This window comes from Zonotrichia albicollis, chromosome 21 (genome assembly GCF_047830755.1).
Source record: "Zonotrichia albicollis isolate bZonAlb1 chromosome 21, bZonAlb1.hap1, whole genome shotgun sequence".
NCBI lineage: Eukaryota > Metazoa > Chordata > Aves > Passeriformes > Passerellidae > Zonotrichia > Zonotrichia albicollis.
Window position 1 is genome coordinate 1,426,460 of NC_133839.1, and position 24,774 is coordinate 1,451,233.

General features: G+C 56.2%; 3 protein-coding genes across 4 annotated transcripts in view; all 3 read right to left on the reverse strand.

The window, feature by feature from the left end:
• Positions 1-2,180, reverse strand: part of RABL6 (RAB, member RAS oncogene family like 6) — a 54,372-nt gene extending 52,192 nt beyond the window's left edge. The window contains exon 1 of one of the 2 annotated variants that reach the window (XM_074556671.1): positions 1,672-2,180. In XM_074556671.1, the coding sequence (XP_074412772.1) occupies positions 1,672-1,801 (130 nt within the window). In that variant the 5' untranslated portion in view covers positions 1,802-2,180. The remainder of the gene's footprint in view (positions 1-1,671) is intronic. The other variant, XM_074556672.1, reaches the window with a different exon arrangement.
• An 845-nt stretch (positions 2,181-3,025) lies between these two features.
• AMBP (alpha-1-microglobulin/bikunin precursor) lies at positions 3,026-8,818 on the reverse strand. Its single transcript, XM_005491853.2, has 10 exons — positions 8,625-8,818; positions 7,875-8,017; positions 7,510-7,586; positions 6,951-7,064; positions 6,236-6,337; positions 5,586-5,623; positions 4,698-4,776; positions 4,445-4,612; positions 4,123-4,299; positions 3,026-3,180 (listed from the first exon to the last, which is right to left on the reverse strand). The coding sequence occupies exons 1-10, from the start codon at positions 8,733-8,735 to the stop codon at positions 3,149-3,151; spliced, it is 1,041 nt and encodes a 346-aa protein (XP_005491910.1). The 5' UTR covers positions 8,736-8,818; the 3' UTR covers positions 3,026-3,148.
• Positions 8,819-20,235: 11,417 nt separating this feature from the next.
• On the reverse strand, positions 20,236-23,323 carry NRARP (NOTCH regulated ankyrin repeat protein). The gene has a single exon (XM_074556351.1). It carries the CDS (start codon positions 23,135-23,137, stop codon positions 22,784-22,786), a length of 354 nt encoding a protein of 117 aa, XP_074412452.1. The 5' UTR covers positions 23,138-23,323; the 3' UTR covers positions 20,236-22,783.
• Between the last annotated feature and the right edge of the window lie 1,451 nt (positions 23,324-24,774).

The window sequence follows — 24,774 nt, forward strand, 5'->3', positions numbered from 1 at the left end:
AGAGTTACTATGGAGATTGGAAAGCTTGCCTTAAGGCAGTGACAGAAAGCTGCAGTTTTCAGCTATAAAGCAGTAACTAGAACACAAATCCTGGTAAGCCAGAGCACAAACCAACCATCTTTCCTGAGGCCTTTCACTAATGAGACAAAAAGCAGTGAAACTGCAGTTAGCATTTTTGGCCTTCCACAAACGGCAGGCAGGTGCCCATGCACAGCTCTGGCACGATGCAGTCACCCCGGAGCAGAGCTGGTCCATCCTGTGCCAGCAGGATGCAGCTGATCCCTTCCATCTGCAGCACAAACCTGCCCTGTCTGAGAAGGCAGCTCCTGGCTCTTACATAATTCACAAGCTGGTATTAGCTACCTGATCTCTGGCACTCAGCTGCCCATGCAGCACGCAGGTCCTCTGGGCTGTGGCCACATGAAGCCTCTGCACAAACCCGCAGCCTGAGAGCAGCAGATCTCCTGCAGGTGTTTAAGGATGCAGAGCTGTGTTTCAAGGCTGTGTTCCTTCATCCTCACCTCCAGCTTTCACTGGAAACCCAGTCTCAATAATCACACTTCTACTTTTCACACTCAGGATTGCTTGCTAAGACACTAATTTTATAAATTAAACAGCACTGGCATATCTTCAGGTGTGCTAGGGATAAAGGCACCAAATGCTCTCTCTAGTAAAACAGAGCATTTTGAAACCTCAGTCCCAAAGCACAGCCATAATATTAAACAAAGAGAAAAACACCCCAGAACACAAAGTGTAACTTCTCCATCACATTCTGTTTCAGACTGAGATCCAACAGCAGCTCTATTCCTCCAACACGTGTGCCTTCACAGAAATTATCCAGTGCCACATTCACAAATCAGTCTTTTTCCCACCTGCCAATCTCTCAGCCTTCTGCAATCTGCCTTCCCTGCCTGCCTGGATCTGCACAGACGAGCTGGTACTCACAGCGCTCTCTGGAACCAGTTCTATTTTCAGCAGGAATGACATAACTGCTGTCCCTATCTCACAATTGTCACTTTGGGAAGTATTTCACATACTTGCAGTGCCCTCCTGAAACACTATTAGAAATCACCTTTACTGAGCTCCAAGGGAAAAATGCAGCTCTAAGCCTCAACACTGAGAGAAAAAGAATTCTGAAACCGTTCCTTAATAAAAGAGCAAATGTATGAGTTGCAGAAAAGACAGTTAGGATGAAATGACGTCCCAAGGGCACACAGAGGTATTTACTGTCCACCTTTTACCAAAGCCTGACAGGGCTGAGCTTTTCAATAGACTCTTATCGTACAACCACTACAGCTTAATTGCAAGCACCATTATCCTGCGCTGCAGGGAAAATCACCCACGCACTCAGGGGAGTTACCCTCTCGATGCTCGAACTGACACAAACTGATGTACCAGGCACTCTCTCTTGGGCCACAGCCGGCAGGCAGCGCTCAGGGACGCTGCTGCACCGCGGGTCCCGAGTCCTGCACCGAAAGACAAAAGTTTTCCATCTCTCACTCCTCCAGTGACCTCCAACATTTAATTCCAAACTTGGCTTTGAGCGAATACGGATAAAAGCACAAAGAAAGCCCACACACTCCCAGCCCGGGCACGCTACGGGGCACCGGGCCGAGCCGCCCGCCTCCCTCCCGGCTGGAGCAGCCTCCCCGGCCCGGCGCTCCGACTCACTGTTATACTGCACTCCCTTGGCGAACCTCCTCTGCAGCGCCTGGTTCATGGACTGCAGCCCCGCGGGGATGTTTTTGTCGCGGACCGCAGCCTGGTCCGAGCCCACCAGCTTCTTCAGGGCCGAGAACATCTTCGCGGTCCCACAGCTGCACCGCGGGGAACGGGCCGAGCGCGGGCTCAGGGGCCGGGCGGAGGCACGGGGTGTCTCAGGGCTGCGGCGGGGCCGGCCCGGCCATGCGGGGCGGAGGTGTGCGGGCCCGGCCCGGCAGGAGGAAACTGCGCCGGCGGAGGGGAGGCACTATCGGGGCATGTCCCGGCGCGGGGCGGTGGAACCGGTGCCGGGGTCCGGCACGGGGCGGTGGGGCCGGGCCGCTCAGCCCAACCGGGGGCTGGGGCCGGGAGCCGGGCGTCGGAAGCGGGGGCGGCGCGGGGCTCCCGCCGCCGCCATCTTGGCTCTTCCGCCTCACCGCGGGAGGTCGGGGCACGCGCGGCGCGGGTACGGCGGCCGGCGGAGGACAGAAGGGCGCGGAGCGCGGTCGCCGCCGCGATCCCTGGGAACCCTCCCGTGACCCCCTCGAAGGCCGAGTGCAGCCCAACATGCCCGAGACCCTCCAGTGTGACCTACATAACCCCGGCTGTGCCCTCCTGGGACCCCCACAGCCCCCCAAGAGTCTGGCGATCCCCTCTTGGCAGATTCATAGCCCCCCCACCCGTGACCCCCATAACCCCTCACGAGGCCACTGCAGCATCCCTGGGACTACCCCCAGAACACCTCTGATCCCTTCCTGGGACCCCTGTGCCCCCTGGGACTGTCGTAACCCGTGTCCTCCGCTTTTATGCCAGCCCCATTTTCCCGTGACCCTTGTAACCCCGTAACTGTCCCGCGACCCTCAGGGTCCTCTCTGACACCCCGTAGTCCCATGCTGCAAACCCCATATAACACCCTCGTGGTTGCCCCATCCGCCGTGCCCCCCATCTCGGCCGTGCCCACCACACGGGTCTCCCCAGTCCCACCGTGACCCCGAGCCAGCTGCAGTCATTCACCTTTAGGGAGGAGCAGACGCTTTTACCCTCCCTCGCTGTCCCCTTGCCGCAGCCCAACCCCATCTCCTGGCAAATGGGGGTCCTGGTGAACCCAATCCAGCCGGACCCCTGGGCCTCTCGGTGCCCCCCAGCCATGTGTGGGCAGAGGGCAATGGCCTGAAGCAGGCCAGAGCCTCAGTGGGGAAAACCCCATAACCCCACAGAGGTGGGGACACCCACCAGGAAGGCCAGAGAGGACCCCACAGCATCCCCTGCCCCTCCTGTGCCCCTCATCCTGCTCCCCACCAGCCTGAGGATTGACACTGCGCTCTTTGGTCACATGAGGAACATTTACTGCTGGAGAGACATTTGCAATCTGCTGGGCCACCCCAGCTGTCAGCATTGTCCTGCAGGACCCTGGGGCTGGATGCCGGCTCTTCATCCTCTGCCTGCATCAGTTGGAGAGCTGCAGGAACTCCTCGTCCTCTGCAAGTGGAGGGACGCAGCAGGTGATGGGCTGTCCTGCACTTTGTGTCCCACCATGTGCCATGGTGGCATTAATGTACTTTATATTGCTGGCAGGGATTATAAAAGATGGGTTTTGCCCTAAGACAGGCTCCATCTCCCACCCATGGGGTCAGGCAAAAGCCCCAGCTCCTGCCCTCCTGAAGCAGGCATGCCCAGGGCTGGACAAGGTGGAAGACACCCGGTCACCCCTCTCTGCAGGATGATTTTCTCTGCCAGACTCCTGACAAACTTGTCATCATTTCCCCTGAGGGAGAGGTGGTGCCTGTTGTGTCTCCCAAGGCGGTTCAGTACAGAAACCCCTGCAGTGGCTGGAGCTGGGGAGCCTGGCAGATATCACACCCCTGACAGGGACCCTGGCTTGGTCCTTAGTTGGTATCAGGGTTCCTGCACCACCAAGTCTTTCAGCCCGAGGCTGTCACCTCCACTGCTCCCCACTGCACCCCAACCTGCTTGGGGATGTTCCTCCTCTCATCAAGACCACACTGAAGTTCAGTCATGGCCTCAGCATGTCTGCAGCTTGCCCAGCCCTGCTCTGCCGTACTGTCTGTGGGCTAATGGCCATATTCCCTACCCAGGACAGATCCCTCCCAGGCACAGCACAAAACCATCCCACACCCATCACCGACCCATGACAAACCCATCACAGCCCAAGGATACACCCATCCTGGTCCATCCTGACCCAGAATGACCCAGAATGACCCATCCCAGGCAGAGCACAATACCAATTCAGACCCATTCCAGAGCCAGACTGATCCTTAACCCACAGCAAATGCGTCCTAGGCCCATCCAGAGTGAGGACAGACCCATCCAGAGCCAGGACAGCCCTGTCCCCAGGCAGCCCCAGTGCAGGACAGGAGATGTTGCAGGCTGCTGCCCTGGGGTGGGGGCCAAGGAGAGTACCTGCCAGCTGAGGAGCCCCGCAGTACTCCTTGCACTCCTTCTCTGAGTAGAACTGGTTCCCGTTGCCCTTGCAGCCCCCATAGATGAAGGTGACGCACTTGCCCTGGGCTGCATCGAAGGCCCAGCGTGTCAACAGTGCCTTGCAGGGACCTCGGACAATGGGCAGCCTGCAGGCAGCTGCAGGGACAGGAGCTGCATGAGGCAGGGTGTCCAGAGACCTCCACACCTCCCACATGGATGCCAGGCATGTGGCATTCGAGGCAACGCTCAGATCCTTTGTGATGCCTCAGCCAAGGCACCTCCAGTGCCCCCGGCCTCTCACCCTCCATCCGGCACGCCTGCAGGCACTCCTTTTCTGAGTAGAAGTTGTTGCCGTTGCCCAGGCAGCCTCCGTAGTGGAAAGTTTCACAGGCCATGGAGGAGGAGTTGTAGAAGAAGCGGGAGAGCATCCCGCTGCAGGGCCCGGGGTCCCGGCTCAGCCGGCACGAGTCTGCAGACCAGCACACCACGGGTCACAGGCAAATGGGAGGGCAGGCCAGGGGGATCCCCACGCAGCCTCCTCCCCTGGGACCTACCTTCCTTATTGCCAATGTATGTGGGCAGGGGTCCTGCAGCTGAGCCCTCCTCCAGGGGTAGGACTGCTCTCCGTGCTCTCTGCACCAGTAAGGAAGCACAGAGCTGCCGTCAGTCCCTGCCTGTGGGACCTGCTGCCACCCCATTGCCCTCAGGGTGGGCTGTGCCAGGGGCCCCTCAGGCTACAACGCTCCCCTGTGCTCCCAGCACATTTCCAGTAACTGATCTTGGGTCTGCAGGCTGCGATCCCTCCACACCTCATGATCTTCCCAGCCCTGTCCTCTTCCAGGGTGGGGTCCACAATCCCAGGCTGTGGATTAAGACACTCAAAGTGCCCAAGTCGTGCCTCATGCTGGGGATGTGCCTCAATGATGTGTTACCTGCTCTTGAGTTGACTGGGTTTTTTCTCCTATGAAAGTCCCATTCCCCCTTGAAAATCTTTCAACACTCAGCCCTGAGAGACTGGGAGGTGCTGAGTGAGGCAAGTTGAAGGACCAGTGGGTGCTAAGCTCCCCTATCCCTGGAGAAGGGGCCTACAGGCTGTCTGGGACACACACAGACAGGCAAGGAGCAAGGAAACACCAGCAACCTTCACACTGAAAAAAATCAGAGTAGGAAAAGTCTCCCACTTGGAAATAAGCTCTTGGGCTCACCTGGCCACCAGGACCCTCCCTCTGCAGCCTGCACCTGCCCTACCCCCATCCTTGCAGGCAAAGCCCGTCAGCAGAGCTGGAAGAGCAACTCGCAGGATGGTCAGTGGAGTCACTGCCCAAACAACATGTTCTGGCCATGGAGCCTTCTCCCTGCACACCCGATCTCCAGTGAGTTTGGCTTGGAAGGGATGTCTCTGGCCTTGATCCACTTCAGAAGGTCCCAGCTTGCCCACTCACCTGGGGAGCATTCTCAGTGTCTTGAGGAACACATTCACCTGGCCCAGGAGCAGGAGAGAATATGAGGAGTGTAAGAGGAGAGGTGTCCTGACAAACTTCAGTGAGTCCAGCACTGTGCACATGCAGGACCCTGGGCAAGGGGACACCCTCCCTGTTCCACCCAATGTTATTCCCCTTTTTCTGTTTTCCACCTCTCACTTGCAGAGGCACCATCCTAAAATGCCCGTGTCCCTGAAATCCCCACACTCCCCCTGGGTCCCCCCAAAATCCTACACACATAGACACACACACCCCCACCCACACACACACCCTCCACCATGCTAGCCCCTTCTGAACCCCAGACTGAGCAAGGAGCCTCCCAGGTGCTGGCAGCACCCAGCCTGGGGACCAGACACCAGTGTCCCATGCCCTCATCCTAGTGGTGTGGTTTCATTGACCTGACAGCCTAGCATGGACCCCTCTGGAAGCTGATTTCTCTGGTGGAATTCTGACTGACACATGGCCTTATTTCCTTTTCATTCCATGCTACCAAAACATTTGTCTCTCCTTCCTCCCTCCTGACCACCCCTGTGTCCCCAGCTTGGCAGACCCAGAAGGAGCAGCTGGAGTGCTCTGGCAGCATGAGAGGCACATGCCCCACAGGAAGTTACCTCTGTTGGCCAGGATGAAGATGGAGTCTTCGGGGATGCCCATCTCCAGAGCCAGCTGATGGAAAGACTCCATGAGGTCCTCCCGTAGCTCTGGACTCCTCCCTGGGAAAGAGAATAGGCTGTGAGCAGGGTTGGTGTGGGAGTGCAGTCCCCAAGCACCCACTGAGCTTGGGTGGCTGCAGGCAGGTGCAACACCAGACTCCTGGTCCTTCCCAACACAGAATCAGGGAAGCAAAGATTGAACCCAACCATTGACCCAGCATTGCTATGTCCACCCTAAAACATGTCCCTGAGCTCCACATCTACATGTTTTTTGAACCCTTCCAGGCACAGTGATGTCACTGCTTCCCTGGGCAGCCCGTTGTTCCTGACCAGCCTTGACCAAGGGCTTGGACAAAGTGGGTTTAATATTTCTTAATCATGGAAGACAGCATCTCCTGCCACTTCAGGGCTGGGTTTCCTCTAAGCAGATATCACCACCTTCATCACAAAGACCATGTTAGTTTGGATGTTCACATCAGTGGTTGATGTGGCTCTCATGGGGCCATGAGACTCCACCTCTGCCATGCCAAAGACGAGCTGGTCTAAGCCACCATTTCCAAAGCCCATGGTCAGGTCCCTTAAGGCCAAGGGAGCTGAGAGACCCTTATAGGTGGTGTTTTTGAGCTGTGCTGGTCCACCCTAGAGCCTGCTTGCCCTCAAGTGCCAGACATACCATACAGCTTCAGGGTGGTGCTTGGACCAAAACTGCTTTTTTTCTTCATCAGAATGACAGCATATTCGTCATAGTTGGTACGGAGCACATAGGACTGGATAGACACATCCCATCCTGAGTGAGACAGAGATAAGAGATGTCATTCCTGCCCCTCATGGTGAGATGGAACAGTGTAGGACAGCCCCAAAGCTGAAGGCTGAAATCAGGCATCCAATTAAAAAACTGTGATGTTTGGGAAGCAGACTCAGATACAACCATGAGTCCCTTTAGGCTCACCAGTCTCTAAGCTGAGGGGATTGGAAACCAAAAGCTGCAAACAACTGAGATGCCACTAATGCTCCTGAAGTGTGGCTGGTCCCTGCCCCAGCCTGGGACCCTGTGGACAGGAGTGACCTGTTGCCAGCATCTCATCATCCTGTGGCTATGCAGGGACAGTGCTCAAACAGCCCTTTCCACTGTGGAGTGGCCTCTGAGCCCTGCTCTTCTGAACCCGTTCCACCTCTGCCAGCTGTCCCCAGAGCTGGTCCCCATCTCCCAGGCATGCCTCACCCCAACTCACTGGGGTTGTAGTAGGTGTATTTTCCAGGGGTGCTGGTTTTCTGGTACTCCCCTGAGACTAGTGTGCAGTCACCTTGCCTGGAGAGAGGAAGAAAACAATTAGCTACTTGGTAGGATTATTTTCCCTGGTTATGGCATAAATATCATGTCTGGGGCACAAAGGTCATTGTGCAGGACCCTTGAAATCATGCTGCCCAAGGTATTGGGTATTTGAACCCAATCCATCCCCTCCTCAGGGCTTGGATGCCAGGCAGAGCAAGTAACCCCTATGTGTTCCCAGCCCCTGGGAGAGGGAGCACCCCTGGGTGGGATGGCTTTGGAGGAGGCTCAAGCACCTCCAGCAGTGCTCCCAGCAGTGCCCCATACCTCAGCCTGGTGCTGGTAGTGCTGATCTGGTCCGTGCTGGGGCCAGGGCCCAGCACAAGCGTGCCCATGCTGAACTTCTCCTTGTAGTTCTTCATCCATTTGCAGGTCGTGCCGATGGCGATGTCGAACCACTTGCCGTACATCTGCAGGGAGATGGGAGACACGTCTGCACCGTGAGCCCCCCTCACCAGGGTGGGAGAGCGCCTGGGTTTGTGCAGAGTCCAAATATTCCTGATGTAGGGAGAAACTGGGAGGTGATGGTGCAGGGTGCAGAGGCCAGAGCTGCTGCAGGATTTGGAAAGTGTATCAGCACTGAGCAGAACTTTCCTTGGTTCCCTGACTATGAGGCAGGACTGGAGGCATCAGGCTGTCGTCCACCCATGTGTACCAGTGAGACCCAGATCTGGGCACACGTGCAGGGCTGTATGAAGCCTGGCAGGGGACAGGGCGCATTGAGGGGGATCTCCCAGGCAGCCTGCATCCTGGCATGCTGAACCACAGCCTTTCCACAGGACTCATCTGCCCTGCTGCTCAGACTGCAGCCACCCTGCCTGGGGTTTGCCAGGATGGGGCCGCCCCAGAACCTGGCACCTCCTGAGTGGCACCCAGGGAGTGCCACACTGCCAATGCCTGTCCCACACAGCCTGGCATGGACATAGCCATTACTTCCCTTCTTTCTGGAGGAAAATGAAAACTAGCTTACCCCATCCCTTTTGCCCCAAGAATTAAGGGACCACAAGCTGCCATTACCCGCTCGGCCTCAAAATTCTCCTGCACTTGGATATCTTCATCCTGGTCTCCGATGGGGGTTCCACGAGCCACAGCAAGGAGGAGGAGGGAAAGGAGACCCCAAAAAATCATGGCTGGTGGCTTCGGAGTGCTGCTGAGCCTGAGCGCTCCAGTGGGATCCCGGACTCTGCGCTGCCCCCGCTGAGCAGCACTGTGACCTTCAGACCAGGGCCGGCGGGGTCAGGCACCGTGCGGGGGGGGTTCCGGGGGAGGTGGGGTGTGCGGCCCGGGGAGCACCGCTGCCCTCGGCGGCCCTGGGGATGTGCAGGGAGTGGAGCACCCTACCAGCCAAACCAGGCTGAGCTCCTCACCCTCACCTGCTCCGGCACCATGGGGTCAGGAGCTGCCTTTCTCCTCTAGTCTATGTTGGGATTCATATTCCTGCTCTGTCATCCTACAAAGAGCCCCCAGCCCTGATGGACCAGTTTGACCCTGTGGTGAGGAGAGCACTGAGGGAAGCCCAGCACTTAGCCCAAGCTATCTAATCAGTATCCATAGGGAACAGATCCTGAGTTTCCTGCTCCCCTTTTGAAGCCCTTCCAGGCAGTCCCAAGCTGAGGGCCAACATCCAGGATCCGGCTGGGTGTGACCCAACCCACAGTCGAGGGTGCCTGGGCCGGGAGGAGCGGAAAATGTTGGGCCATCCTCAGTCCTTCCCAGCAGTGTTTGCCTTCGTTGGATGATTAACAGAAATCAAACAGCCCGAGGGAAACTGCAAACAGAGCAAAGGGCAGGAGTCCCTCTCCAGGCGGCCACGGCCCAATATTTGTGGAGAAGGGCCAGAGCTGGCGGCACACTGGCAGAAGTCAGCCGGACTTTCACCCTCCGCTCCCCCGCAGTCACTGACGGACTCTTGGATAAGGCCCAGCAGGTGCTGCTGCCCGGGCACGGGCCTGCTCTGTGCCGGCAGAGACAGCCTGGACATCTCCACAAACACATCTTCTTGCCACATCCCGGTGTGCCCGGACCCCGGGTCAGACCGGACCCGCGGCACAGACGCCTTCGGTAGCCCTCCTCCTCCTCGCCCCGCCTGCTCTCTCTTGAGGAGCACCCAGGACGCAGCAGAACCCTGAGCTGCAGTCCCCAGGCGGGGTGCCCGGTGCCCCGGTGCCTCCATCGCTAGGGGGCAGCCGGCGGTAAGGAATGAGGGCCCCGCTCCGGCCCCGCCGCAGCCACGGGCGGTGAGGGTTCCCCTGAGCCCCCCTCCTGCGGCGGGCAGCCACGGGCACCGGGGAAGGCTGGACTTGGAGGAGGCTGGTAAAAGACAGGGAGAATGACATTTTACACGGGGAGATAGTGACAGGTTAAGGGGCAGCTATCTTAAACTAAAAGAGGAGGGATTTATATTAGATATTAGGAAGAAATTGTTCCCTGTGAGGGAGGTGAGGCCCTGGCACAGGGTGCTCAGAGGGGCTGTGACTGCCTGATTTCTGGAAGTGTCCAAGGGCAGGTTGGAAAGGGCTTAGAGCACTCTGGGATAGTGGAAGCTGTCCCTACCCATGGCAGGGTGTGGCACTGGATGTGCTTTAAGGTCCCTTCCAACCCAAACCAGTCTGGAATTCTATGACTTGCAAGAAGACATGGTTATCAGGGAAACCTCAGAAGACACTGCCTTCTGTCCCATGGGTCACAGAGTGCTTGGGAGCACATCTCTGATGCTCCTCACACAGGAAAGTCAAGTGTTGAGCAAAGGGCAGAGCAAAGGAAGACAAGGCTGGACTGGGGAGGGAAGAGCAACCCAAATCTGAAGGCTGCAACAGACCCAAATCACCCCCAGCTCACAGGAGGCCTGTGGGAGGGTGCACAGAGATGTCCCTGATGGAGGCAGGATGACACTGGCTCCATCTTTGGCCCAGGGACTCATGTTCTCTCCCAGTACATCCCTTGGCACTCATCACCATCAGAGCTAGAGGGCAGCTGCCAAGCTGCTGGTGCAGCGCTGCTGGGCTGCTGGTGGGTGTCAACAGCCTGTGATGGCCTGTGTGTCAAGACTGGTGCTCAGCCACATCTGGGCACATCAGGACAGCAAGAGGGATGGATGGTAGAGTGAGAGGGCAACTGGGATAGCTGGTTCCCCAGAGCTGTTCTCTGGGACATTCCCTGGGTATGGCCATGCAGGTGCAGAGGTAGAACCTTCACCTGGCTGGGGTGGCACTTGGAGCAGCATCTCAAAGTGAAGACGGCACAGCCCTGTGTCCATGTGGAAGCTGTGTCAGCACCCTCGGGTTGGATGTCAGCGTGCCGCTGGGTGTCCCGCGTGTGCTCTGAGCTGCCTGGTCCCTGTGTCTCCAGCCAGAAGCATCAACCAGGCTTCTCCGTGCCCGGAGATGTGGGAACACATCTGCCCACACGTGTCGGTCTGCACAGCTCTTCCCTGCCTGGCTCTCCACCCCAAAACCCGGGAACCCTTCCCGTGCATGCCCGGGGGAGGACACGGCCCTGTCCCCGGGCTGGCTCTCTGCCGCCCGGCCCTGCAGAGCCTCCACCCTCCCGTGCGTCGGCTTTTTGTGTCCCTCTCGCTGCGGGTCGGGCTCTGCCCCGTCCCTCCCGCCCCTCCGCCGCCCGCGGCCCCCGGCGCAGCCCCCACCGGAGCCAGCCACACACACAAGTGAACTTTTCTGCGTTTTCCAGCAATTAAAAAGAATAAAGCAACAGTTGTCTCCAGGCAGGGCATGGATCCTGGTGACCCTGATTTTCTGTGTGGCTGGGCAGGGTGAATGGAGCTATTGAGACCCCGATGACTGGCATCTCCACTCTAGGATTGTCTCCCCTTCCAAGTCCCCCTCCCCGCGTTCTCCTCCTCCCTACCCTCCTCCTCGCTTTTAATTTCCTTCCTGCAGAGAGCTGCTCATCCCCTTCCCATTGGCCAAAGGCCTGAAAGGGAATGGAGGAGACAAGGGAAGGATTAAAGACGCTCTGCTTAGGAGCAGGCAGCCTGAATACAAGATGCACCGGCTGGGAAAGAATGGAGGCTTAGTGGGGCACCAGATCAGACCCGCCTCCGCCGCATTCAACCCGGCCTACATTCCTGCATTGCTAAGCAGGGACCTTTCTCCCCGGCCAACCCCTCGGAGGAACGGCCCGATCCCTGTCCCACCTGCTGCCGCAGGTAGACCTGCCCAGGACGGTCCCACCACACCCCTCGAGGTGTGAGCCACGATGGAAGACAGCGGTGCTTGCAGTTCTCCTGTGTCAGCCCCCCAGGACACAATGTTCCCAGCCATTCCCACAGGGATGAGGAGGCATCTGGGGCAGCCCTTGGAGCAGTCTGGCAGCAATGTGGGGCAGTTCATGGCTCTGGGATGTTCCCAGCCCTCGTCCCAGCAGAGCTGGAGAAGGGCTGGGGAACTTCCAGCCACAGCCTTGGCAGCAGAGATGGTGGTGCCCCAGTGCTTGTTAGTTGTGCTGTTTCTTAGAAGATTCCCTAAAACCCCAGAGTGTTCCCTGCCCTTCTCAGCACCTCCCAGGGCCATGCAGGTCGGGTGCAAATGGGGCTGCTCTGAGGGCAGGTCTGGGGCAGGCTGGTCCTCAGGAAAGGCCAGAGCAGAGTGAGATGATGGCTGGGCTCAGGGTCACACTGGGAATGAGGGGTCACCGAGGGCAATGGTGGACCATGGCAACCTGTCACTGACCCATGGAGAGACACATGGGGAGTCACCCAGGAGCAGTACTGTGGTGTTGGCAGCATCTGGAGCTTTCCATGTCTCTCCATGCCAGGGCAACCCTTCATGTCCTGCCCCAGGTGAGGCACAGGTAGAAGTGAGTCCCCTGGTCAAAGCAGTGTGGGACAGGTGCCCACTGTCTCTGCCCAAGGACACTCCATGGAGGCTGGAGCAGCACAGCCCCTACCTGTTTCTGATGAGCTGGGTCAATGTGTAGTTTGCATGCAAGTTCCCCATGGGAACTTCTCCACAAACTGGGAATTTGAGGCTGACCCCTGACTAGAGCTGGCTTCCTTCATGGGATAGGGGGAGGTTGTTCTCAGAAACCTCTCGGGGTCCCTGCTGACATTCACTCCAGAGAGCTGATTTCTGGGGGAACACATCCTTTGTGGAGCCTAGAAAGATCCCAGAGTTGAACAAAATTCTCCCTGGCCTGAGGAGTTGGGTGATCTGCAGTGGGAAGTAGGGATGGGGTCGGTCAGCCAAGACCTACAGCCCTGAAACCTCACCTGTGAAGGCACCTCAGGGACCCCACACAGAGGAGCAGCTCGGGGAGCCAGGGATCCCATGCAGAGACACACTCCAGGCACTGCTCACACAGCTTTGAGGTCCTGCACTGCAGGGACAGGAGTCTGAGCTCCTGTGTCCCATGTCCCATGCAATGGGTAACCTAATCTTCAGTTTCCTGAGAGTTGTCCCACCTCTCCCCATTTTCTGATCTAGATCTCTTGCTGGTCTGGTCCCTCATGCACCCCAGATCTGTGTAGGAACTGCAGGAACTGTTCCATAGGAACACCAGCACAGAGCCCTGGTGACCAGGTAAACAGGAATGTAGAAGCTCAGGGTGACATATGGCTGAGCCCATGAAGGTGGCCTCAATCACCTTCCAGACTCCTCATTGAACTGGTCCAGAGCAGGATTCAGGCACCAAAAGACAGCACTGTGTGCCAAATGAGATGCTTCAGGGTGCCCAGGGGATGGCTCCAGAATCTGGGCCAGAGGCCAGGAAGGACATGCCAGGACATCACAAGAAGTAAAACGAGCTTAGGGAAGCTCTTTGTGCTTCCATCCTTCCCTTTCTTCCACAGTGGAACCCAGATGCCACCTCAGATGGACCCCCATGGTCAGAGCTGAATCCCACCCCACTGACCAAGCTGAATCCCACCCCACTGACCACTGCAGGAGGGTCCCAGGTTCTGCTGCCTCCTGAGCACTGCAGTGACCATCATGGTCTCCATGGTCCAGCTGACATAATTTATTCCTATCATGTTAAGTCCATGAATTCAAAAGATTTTTCAGTATCTGGTACTAAAGGCCTCATCTCCTGAAGTTCTGTAATTCCAGCAGAAACTTAGTCCCTGAGAAGAGCATGAAATCCTTCCCAGAGGTGAGTGTCCGTTTCCATCCCAGAAGGCAGAAGAAGAAAATGCCCACATATTTTTCCCCCAGAGAAAAAATCCCATCCTTTCAGGCATCCCACCATCAGCCTCAGCAGTTGATAGGGAGCCCACTGCACATCCACCTCTATCCCTGCCTCCTCCTGCTCAGAGAATGAGAGAATCTGGTCTTTGCACCAGAAAGCTGGTCTAAGGGCAAAATAGGCACAGTGGATATGAAACCATCAGTTTTGGTATCTCTGTTATCTCTGTTATCAGCCCAAGGCACCTGCTGTGCTGGGAAGCATTGGCTGTGGTGGGACAGCGGGATCATTGCTCAGGGGCTGGTGGCACCATCAGAGCGCCTTGGGCTGTGCCTGGCCTGGCACAAGCATGCTCCCTCCTCACCCAGCACCGGGATCAAGGGAGCTGCCCTTGCCTGGGGGACATCTTCACCACCCTCAAATCTGGGGATCCCCATTGCCCTGTCATTGCTGTAGCACTCTCCAGCATTGTCAGCAGGCAGGAGATGTGGGGGCCCCCATCCTCCTGCACCCCCAGGTTCCAGCACAGCCCGTAGGAACCAGGGGCTCCATCCCACTGGAGAAGCCCAAGAGTCCCATGAGGGGAAGAACCCTGGATCTCAGGAGAAAGGACACTGGTCTCCCTGTGTGGGGCCAGAGGCTTTTGTCCTCCCTGCACCGAGCGCAGGGGCCGGAGCTGGGTGATTCCCAGCCCAGAGGGGATGGAGAGCCCTTCCCTCTGCCCGGCCCCCGATGGAGAGGGACCATTCTCTTTAATGCAATGCTATGAATACTCGGGGTCTTTCTGCTCGCTGTTTAATGGATTTGAATGTGAAAAGGTGGTGGAATTGGGAAGAAGGGAAGGGGGGGGGGGGGGCAGGCCTCTTTGTTCAGGGATGCTGCTCCAGCCTTGGATTTATTTAGCATTTGGAGGGCTCTGGGGTCTTTCTCTCCTCCCCTGCCCTGCAAAGGCTCGCTCCCTTTTCTGCCTCATGCTTATTAGCATAGCAGCTGCTCAGGAGAGGGGCTAGGCAGGAGAAAAGGATCGAGGCGTCCGGGAAATGAATAGGAGAGAAAAAAAATAGCTTAAAAGGACAGAGGCTTTGAATGAGGGGGAGCAGTCAGTGGAAAATGGGACAGGGGCGGCTCAGGGTTGTCACCGTAGCTGTGAATGTGAGCAAGGAGAAATGTGGGGACCCGCTGGGGATAGGCTGCCTGTCTGGGCACTATGCTGGGGGTCGAGGCCTGATCCTGGCACTGTGGTGTGAGGCCAAGCCTGCCCTTTGCCCCCCAGCTCTGGGCACAGGTGGGCAGTGGGAGCTGAGCCAGCACCTTCCTGTGCCTCCAGGCCGGCTCCCTAGGGCCACCAGGCTGGGTTGGGGTCCCCCATCTGTGACCTCCAAACTGGAGCCTCCAGTGAGAGACCCAGTAAGTGTCACAGCACCTGCCAGTTCCCCAAAGGTGGTAGGGTGCTGGAAATCCAGAAATTATTTCCAAGGGGCAGACTGGGCATGGGATGGGGCACTCAGTGAAACCTTTAGAGCACACTGCAGCAGGTGCCTCCAGCTCCTTCACCCACTCCAGGGAAAGCCCTCCAGCCACTGTGTGATTGAGTGGTTTAGGCATAATCAAAGGAAATCAGGAGTCCAGGGAGCTGCCCCCCAGCTCCTGCCCCAGCTGGAAGGGTGACCACACTGAGACACCAGAGTCTAGTCCAGGGCAGGAAACCCTGAGGGCTGCACACATTGGGAGCCTCTTTGTGCAACTGCATTCATGTGTGAGAACATTGCTGGGGACTGCACATGGGTGAGAAGAGATTTTTCACCTGGAGAAAACAAGAACAGAGACGTCAGTCTTGGGCTGAGAGGAGACTGCAGAATCACTGCTTCCAAGCAGAGGCTCTCCTTGGTTGCAGGATTCATTTGAAGCCAGGATCTGTTCATTGTGCTGTCATGTTTCAGAGCACAAACCATCAGTCCCAGGGTGCTGCTTAGGCTCCCTGTGAAGGCTCAGCCTCAGCTGCCCCCCAAATACGTCACAGCAGAGCCACCAAGTGCTGGCCAGCCAATGTCCCCTCTGTCCTTATCCCCTCCAGCCAGTGCTGTGCATGGCTCTGCTCACTGGGCCCACTCTGCCACTGCTCTGTGCTCGTGTCCACATCCTCTATGCCCCACTGAGGAGCGGTCAGTGGAGCCATAGCCATCCTACCAGGATAAACATGCAGCTGGTTGGGGAATCTTCCCCTTCTGGGGAGCCTCTTCGTAAAAAGAGCCAGGAGAACACCACCAGCACAGCTGGGCTGAGATCTGCCATCACCTGATTGTGCTGCTGGAGATGCTGCTCTCCTTGGCTCGCCCTCAGGGTCTGCTCCCAGCCACAGGACACTCTTGGAGTCAGGCTGAATGAGGCGTTCGCAGTTAAAATGGTTGTCCCAACCCCATCATCGCTCCAGCTGTCCAGCTTTGCCTCTCTCTGTTCTTCTACCTGTCCCTTACCCATCCATCCCACCAGGCCTCTATTACCCATCTCTCCCAGCCAGCCCCTCTCCCTGCATTCTCCTACCCCCCCATGTCCCCAGTGATCCCCCCAGGTCCTCTGCCATCCCTCAATCCCTCCAGCCAAGCACCTTCCATCCTTCCAGATCCTAACCCCATCCACTGTTTTCCCCAAAACCAGACAAACCACGATGTTGTCCTGCTTGACCATTTCTCCCCAGGAAGAGAAACCTGTTAAAAAGCCAAAAATTCCACTGAACCTACAGGTCTGTGTCCCATCCAGGGTGAGACCCAGAGGTCACCCCTGGGCACCCTCAGATGGGTGCTCATGATGGCAGAGGAACATCACAGCTGCAGGGGTTTTGGGACAAGGTTTCTCCTTTCTCCACAATGGGGCAGTGTCATTCCTGGGGGCATGATGTGTGCCCTGGGGAGCACTTGCTGTGCCAAGGAGAAATTGGAGCTGCCCCCAATTCCAATTTCCTTGTTGGATGTTCCTACACCGTGCTGGGAACATCCTGGGGAGGACTCAGTCCTCCAAGCATGGGGGTCTGTGGAGAGACAGTGATTTCAGGCCATGAGGGATGGCACCGAAAATACCATGCTCACCTCCTGGCAGTGTGTGAAGCTCATGTGCACCCCAAGAAGAGCAAATAATTAGTCTATGCTGCAGGAACAGGATGACCTGGGATGGATATGGGGGATAGGACCTCTGCACCCAGTCCCAGCACCAAATACTGCAGTAGCTTTGTGTCAGCAGCAAAAACAGGCTGAAACCATCAGCTGTCCTGTCCTGCACGATGTGCTGAGGAGCCTGGTGCTGCTGACCATCCATCCATCTATCCATCCATCCATCCATCCATCCATCCATCCATCCATCCATCCATCCATCATCCATCCGTCCATCCATCCATCCTCCATCCATCCATCCATCCATCCATCCATCCATCCATCCATCCTCCATCCATCCATCCATCCATCCATCTATCCATCCATCCATCCATCATCCATCCGTCCATCCATCCATCCTCCATCCATCCATCCATCCATCCATCCATCCATCCATCCATCCATCCGTCCATCATCTATCCGTCCATCCATCCATCCATCCATCCATCCATCCATCCATCCATCCATCCACAGGGATGGAGCCCAGAATGCCTTGATAAGAGGCAAAACATTCTGATGTTTGGAAATGAGGCCAGCCTGGCTAGGCAGCCTGAGCCACCGGCTCCTCGCCGACACCGAACAGAAGTTGATTGTGATTCTTTTTTGTTAAAAAAGGTAACTCCTCTTTGGGCCGTTGGGCTGCGGCATTATCATAGTCATACAAATGCCCAACAAAGCATCTATTTAAAATGTCCTGAATTTTGATTACAGCCTGTCCCCTCTTGCTTGCCCGCTCGCTGTCTTTCTTTCTCATTCATTACTTACTCCCTGTGTTAAGCTCCCTGAAATTCAAATAAAATCCCACCTCCTCCCCCACATCCATATGTGACGGCCGATTCTGTGCCGATGGCCGGGCTTGACGGATGAAGGGCAACAGAAGAGAAGACAAAGCTGTCAAACCTCGCTGGGCTGTGTTGACTTCCCATTGCCCCCCAGCCCGAGGGGAGCCCGATCCATCTGGTTTGGAGTCAGCAGCACAAACAAAAGCAGAAGACAATGGCAGGAAGCACTTGAAAGTTCAAATTCTTGCTTTGGTTTCTCTTGGAACAACAGCACCTACGTAATGCAGCCGATGGACAATGACACGCAGCCAGGGACAGGCAAAAATGCCAGAAGAATGTGCTTACACCACCAAACCATCCAATATTTTTGTGTTATTGGAACAAAAATAGAAAAGGGAAAGAACAAGAGGGTAAAAAAAATCAAGTATTTGAAGTTCCTAGGTTCCTTGGATGGGGTTTCTGTTGAGGAAAGCTGCAAAGTGGGGCGGCCATGGGCCTTGGGAGGAGCCTGGCACCAGGGCAGCTGCTGCCATGGGGTTGGGGTTCAGCTGTGCCCTCAGCACATTTCCACTGCTGGGGCCATCACATGTGGGGACACAGAGGGGCTTTGCTGGGCTTGGCTCCAGGGGAGTGCCCAAATAAGGGGCTGCTGGAGACCCCAGCCCACCCCATCCACAGCAGGGAGAGGAGCCACACACAGCAATGCTGCCTTCCTCCAGAAAAACCCGTTCTTGAGGTGGTGGCTGGCCCAGCCCAGCTCTCTGGGGCCCTGGGACAAGGTGAAGATCAGAAGTTGCAGGGCTGAGCTGAGCCATGTGAACCCAGCTCTGTGAAATCCCAAGGCAGGTGCCAGGACAAGGTTTTGCAGCATTCCAAGTGCAAAGGAATGAGGCTGGGATTATTTCCACCCGCAGGTGCAACCCCGCGTGCCCTGGGGAACACAGCCACTGTGAGGTTTGGTGGCAGAGGCTGGTGGTCAATGTCACACAGTGCCACACCTGGGGAGGGTAGTGGTGCTCACCCCACACTCCCAACAGATTCGGAGTCAGCAGCTGCCACAGGACCTTGGGTGAAGGAACTCCAGGACCTCCAGTGGTTGTGACTGATGGTTTTGGCATAATCTCTTTTCTCGTGCTCAGTCCATCTGGGTCACTTGGTGCCTGTATTATCTACACTGGACTGCTGCCTGGGTGGTTGCATGTCCCCAGGGCACCTGGGGACACCAGCTGTGTCTGTGCCAGGCACTGGCCCGTGCTGGCAGCAGATGGCACAGGGCTTGGCACATTGGAGTGGAGTTTGGCCAACCTGGAAAGGTCACACTGAGCCTTTTCTCCAGGTTCCTCCCCCACACACTGTGTTTGCAGGATGCCACTCCTTGCATCCCTGGGAACCCACACCCAGAGCCAAACTGAGCACAGCACAAATTTCCCTGGGATTTAGGCATTTGCAGAGCTGGCAGAATCATTGATAAAGAGCCTCATCCGGCCTCCCAGCAGTGCCAGCGAGGGAGGCTTGCCTGCATGGTGCCCTCAAAGGCCCGGCCTCGGGCAGGGCCCGGCCGTGCAGGTCCGGGGCTGCCTCTGCCCTTCTCCTCTGCTGGGAAGGCCTCCTGAGAGGGGCACAGCCCTGCTCTGAGTCATGCCAGAGGACACAGATGCTTCTGGGGATGGAGGGGCCACGCTGACCTCACCCTCTGCTCCTTCCTTGGGGCCCTGAAGACATCACTGATCCCATCCCCACAGCCTGAGGTGCCCAGGCTGGAATCAAAAAGCTGAGAATGTTCACAGGGAGCTGTGGGGTGCTCAGCCATACAGGCTGGGGCTGCAGCCCCAAAAATGCACCCCAAATCCCCCATCCCAGGATGGGCTGTGAGCTCTCCCCTCACTCCCTGGGGACAAGGAGCTTCTGTAGGAACATCTCGAACAGCACATGCCCATCCAGCACCAGGGTTCGGTCTGAGTCATCTCCCCCCTAGCAGCTGGGATGGGATGGGGCAAACCAGGACAGCCCTGAGCCCAGGGGACTCCCTCCAGCCTGTGGGGAGGAGCCACACTTCCCTCCAAACCCAGCCCAGCCTCCAGAGGTGCCTCCAAACCCTCAACAGCTGCAGGTTTGACACCAGAAGAAACACCTGGGGTCCCAGCCAGCCATCCCCCACAACAGCAAACACCCAGCATGACCAAAAACCACGTGGAAAAGAACAAACAAAACAGCCTTTTTTTTTTTTTTATAAAAAGATCAATGAAAAATTTATTTATAAATTTCGCACTCTGGGGCTACACGTCTATATCATACACTCAGGAATATGCTGTACTGTACAGACTTTATCCAGTTAGAAATGATCATATAGTGACCCACATACAGCTTCAATATAAGCCTAAAAATTCTTAACATTAATTAACATAATTAAAAAAGGTATTTGCATCTAAAGAAAAATCTACAGAAAAACTCCTTTCTGGAGCAATCTGTGCATCAGCTTCAATGTCTGCTTATTTCACTGACATTATCAATATATTCTTCTTACAAAAATAACAATAATAATTAAAAAGATGACTGCTGGAAGGCAACCAGTCATGCACAAAACAGCCTCCCCCACCTGCCTCTTTTTTTTTTTCCTTGTACTCCCCGTTTTGGCGTGAAGGGTCAGCAGCACGATGAGCCAACAAGGGGGGTGGGGGGACCCTCATTTCAATTTGAATCAATCTGCATCCCTTTTACTTCTCAGGATCAAGAGAGACGGGGGTGTGGGGGTTGCATAGAAAATTGAAACTCTAGGGACTAGGAAGGGCAGCAGCTTTTCAGTAAAATACAAAGGGATGTAAAAATACATCAACTCACAATTTCAGAGCAAACCCCCTTCCCCGACGTACAGTTTCCCAAAAATCTCAGCGTGTCTAAAGCTCCAGGAGGCTGAAAAGGAACAATACTTTTCTTAAACAACTCACCCAGCAATTCACACAGGAGATTCACAGTCTTAATAGGTATTTTATAAAAATATAAATATGGGTTACATCATGTTGTCTTTACAACACTGGACAGAGCTCCCTTTAGACTGGGTTTATAACCAAGATTTCTTTTTAAAAATCCATCTAGAACTTGGCTTTACAATACACTTTTTAATATCATGTCATAAATGTTATGACATTTCATTGTGGCAAATCCATTTACGTAAAAAAAAATAATGTGCAACCATCTGGTAACAACGATAAAACCTCACTAGGAAAGGTCCTGTTCCCACCCCGTAACTACCGCACAGAAGCACCAGTGGAAGTGCTGGACACCCCTTCCATGCTCACAGAAAGACTTCGGCCAAGCAGTTCCTTGCAAATTACAGCAATAACAGTAGACACTTTTGACAGGGCTTTTTTTTCTTCTTTAAATCTAGAGCTTTTAAAATCATCTCAAATTGTTGAAGTGGAAAAAGAACAAAAACGAATGAAAAACTCAAAAAACCACAAACAACTGCAGGTGAAATTATCAGAGACAAAGCAGAATATTCAGTGCAATGGGAAATAATCAGGGCAGACTCTATTTTTTGTTTTCTTTTTTTTTTTTAGTTTTAAGACTAGGAAAAGAAAAAATGAACAAAAAAAAAGAGGCATATATCCCAAACCATATTTATGAAACACTCACCATCAGCTTCAAACAAAACCAGGCTCACAATCTTCACCCACAAATATATACAGACATGATAAATAGGTAAGACACAACCCCAATAAACCAGCAGGTAACTATTTTCTTTTCTCTTTTTTAATCAGAATGGTTTGGATGCAGGGAGCAAGAGAGGAAAAAGCAGGGAGATGGCAGTGACACGGATGGCTTTAGTGCAGGCGAGAAGAGGGCTGAAAGACCAGCAGGAGAAAGGAGACTTCTGAACTTTTCCGCATTTTCCAAATGGATGTTCTTGTGCCATAGCAATAAAAAAAAAGCAGCATTTGCAATTATACGTGCAGTCACTTCAAAATGCACCTTCGGGTGGCTCGCTCTGCTTTCTCCCTTTCCTTTATAAAGATATATACGGTGGGATATATATCTCCTATAAAAGGCGGGTGAGTATACGTACGTCAAGTGAATCGTTCTGCATTGAGAAGTGTTATCCAAGTTTCACCAAAAGAAAAAAATAAAAGTTCCCAAACTCTTTTCAGTAGTTTTCCAGCATCTCTGTAGGCAGCAGAGAGCGCTCGCGCCCCTTTTCTGTGCAAAAGCAAATCCTCTGCCTCTAGAGTTTATTTCACTTTTTTTTTTTAAAGGAAAAAAAACAGTCCAGGATTTGCTAATCCCCCTTTACACACAAAACCACAAGGACTCAATGTCTTTTCCTGGGATCTCACGTGTGCTAAACGGATTCGTGGAGTGGGTGAGGATGCAGACTTCGGACACCCAATGAAGAACCAAAGCAGAAAACCCAACGCAAAATCAACCAAACCCAGGAGCAATCGGGGTGAGAAAACCACGTCTGTCATATTCCAACGGAGTCGCCTCGACAAAAAAAAAAGTCAGCGGTGGGAAACGCTGGGAAAACCTTGGAGAGGAAGAAGGCTTTCCTGCTCCTCCTCGCCAGGAAGCCGCGGCCCATGGACGGGGCATCGGGCCCGGGGCTGGCACCGGAGAGGGGACCCCAGCAGCAGCGGGGGTCTGCGGGGGGGCTTTGGGGGGCGTTGAAATGAATTAGTTTCTGAGCCAGAACACTTTAAATGGGAGGGTCGGGAACAAGGAGGGCTGGGAGGGGGATTAAATATTAGCGGAGAGGAAACGGGGCGGGGGGTGTTAAAGCATCTGCCCAGATGTCAAACTGAAATCGTGAATACTGTGAGTGCAGTCGAGGTAGATGGAGGAAAAAACCCACGTTACAGTAGGAAACAACCCTTGGAAGATTAAAAAAAAATAAACAAACAAACAACCAACCAAAAAACTTAAAAATGTGGCGTGTTCTGCGTGGGGCCCCAAATCTTCGCCAAACCCGCCCCGGGCGGGGGCGGGAGCAGCTCTGGCGGCCGGGGGAGCGGAGAGAGTGCCCGGCATGGCCGGGGCAGCGCGGGCTGGGGGAGAGCCGGCATCGCCGGGCGGGCGGTCCCGGCAGCGGCGGGCGAGCGCAGCGGGGGCAGCCCCGGCATCACCGTGCGCCGGCGGAGTATTTGGCCTTGGTGATCAGGTAGAGGACGATGTCCTGGTGGCCCCCGAAGGCGGCGATGTGCAGGGCGCTCCAGCCGTCGCGGTTGGCCAGGCGGATGTCGGCGCCGAACTTGACCAGGAGCTTGACGAGCTCGAGGTTACCGTCGATGACGGACTGGTGCAGCGCCGTCTGGCCCTCGGGCCCGAAGGAGTTGACGTTGAACTCGCAGTTCGTCATGTTCTGCAGCAGCGACTGCAGCTCCTTGGTGTTGCCGCGCCGCACCGCCTCCTGGAACACCCGCTGGCTGGGGGGCGGCGGCGGCGCCGCGCACGGCGACACCTCGCTCTGGCTCATGCCGCCGCCTCGGCCCCGCCGCCCCGCATGGACGGCAACGGCGGCGCCCGCCCGGGCATGCGGCGGCGGGCGGGCGGTGCTGCGGCCGCTGCCGGGGCTGGGCTGTGGTGCCGCCGCTGCCGCCGCGCCCCGGCCCCGCCGCTCTGCGCTCGCTGCTCCGCTGCCCGCGCCCCGCAGCTCTGCAGCGCCCCGGCCCGCGCGCGCCTTTTACCCGCCCTTTTATTTGCATAACAATGGCACGGCCGTGACGCGCCGCGGGGGCGGGGCCGCAAGCCGAGCGCCTACTGGCCCGAACGGGCGCGGAGGCGGGGCAGAACGAGGAGGCCACGCCCCCTCCACGGGGTGAGCGGGACGGGCGCGGGCGCTGCGAGGGAGGGAGGGGGCGATGGGGGGCGCTCCCGCCCCGGCTTTGCCCGGCCCCGCTCGGCTCCGCTCGGCCCGGCTCGGCTCCGCTCGGCTCGGCCCGGCTCGGGCCCCCCAGTAGGGACCCGCAAGAATGACGGTCACCAAGGGGCTGCGGCTACCCCCGATGTGGGGTGACACCGCGTTGCTGCGGGCTTGTGTCCCCGTGAGCCAACAGGGATGGGTCACAGAGCAGAACAGGGCGTTCAGCTCGCGGGGTCCAGCGCCTCTGCAGGCTCCCAGGGAGGGCTGCACCGGCTTTCAGGGACCCACGGGTGAGATTGATTTAAGGCGGAAAAGATGCAGCCCCCACCATTTACTGCCAGCCCTGGAGCTTCATCAGCCAGCCGATGAGCATGTTCCCGGTGCGGGAGTGCTGGGATCTGTGGACACCACAGGGAAGCGGAAAGGTCGAGGAAAAAATCCCGAAAGCAGTGCATCAACCAAAAACGATGCTGAGGGGACCCTCTGGAGGGGCTCTCTTGGCCTCCCCCGCCCCCAACCCTCCTCCTGTTCCCGTTTGGTCCCCGGGAGCAAACGGCGGGTCCAGGTGGGAAGCGGCGCTCCCGGGCCCGCTCCCACCGCCTGCTGGGCATTTGGTCAGCAGGAGAGGGCGGGAGGTGCGGGGAGAGAGGAAGGAGCGTGTCATAAACCGAGGTGACAGCAGCCGCGCCGGGGCAGCTGGGTGGCAAGCTGCTGTCACCTGGCACTGCTGGCGTGTCCTTTTGGGAAGGGAAAGGGAGAAATCGGCCTACTGCTAAATTCAGCCCCAGCAGATGAAATGTGCCATCACGGAGTGTCTGTTGCACAGCTGGAGGATAGTGGCCTTGAGCTCCGAGTGTGACTTGCCCCACCGCCTGTTCCCGTGGCTTTTCCCAGCAGCTGGAGTAGTCTGGGAACACTCCTGCCCCATCTGGGTCCTTCTCATCCCACCTGGATTTAGGCTGTAAGGAGTTGTTGAAGCAGCTCCTCATTCTCCTCCCATAAGGGGTCTGCTTTTCTAAGTCAATTTCTGCAGCTAGTTCTTCTCATCCCTATCCCCATTCCCATCTTCACATCCATCCCCATCTCCGTTCCCATCTCTTCATCTCCATCCTGTCCTTGTCTCCACCCTCATCCTATGGCCATGCACACCCCCATCCCCATCTCCATCCCCAGCCCCATCCAATCCCCATCCACCCATCCCCATCTTCTCACCCGTGGCCCTCTCATCCCAATCTCTATCCCAATTCCAT

What these genes read in the sequence shown, in the direction of transcription:
- AMBP (XM_005491853.2), bottom strand. Translation starts at nt 8,735, where the DNA reads ATGATTTTTTGGGGTCTCCTTTCCCTCCTCCTCCTTGCTGTGGCTCGT. An exon ending in CTTCATCCTGGCCAACAGAG is followed by an intron (nt 5,624 to 6,235) that starts GTAACTTCCTGT and finishes CTCCTGGGCCAG; the next exon opens with GTGAATGTGTTCCTCAAGAC. An exon ending in CGGGGCTCCTCAGCTGGCAG is followed by an intron (nt 3,181 to 4,122) that starts GTACTCTCCTTG and finishes CTCCACTTGCAG; the next exon opens with AGGACGAGGAGTTCCTGCAG.
- NRARP (XM_074556351.1), bottom strand. Translation starts at nt 23,137, where the DNA reads ATGAGCCAGAGCGAGGTGTCGCCGTGCGCGGCGCCGCCGCCGCCCCCC.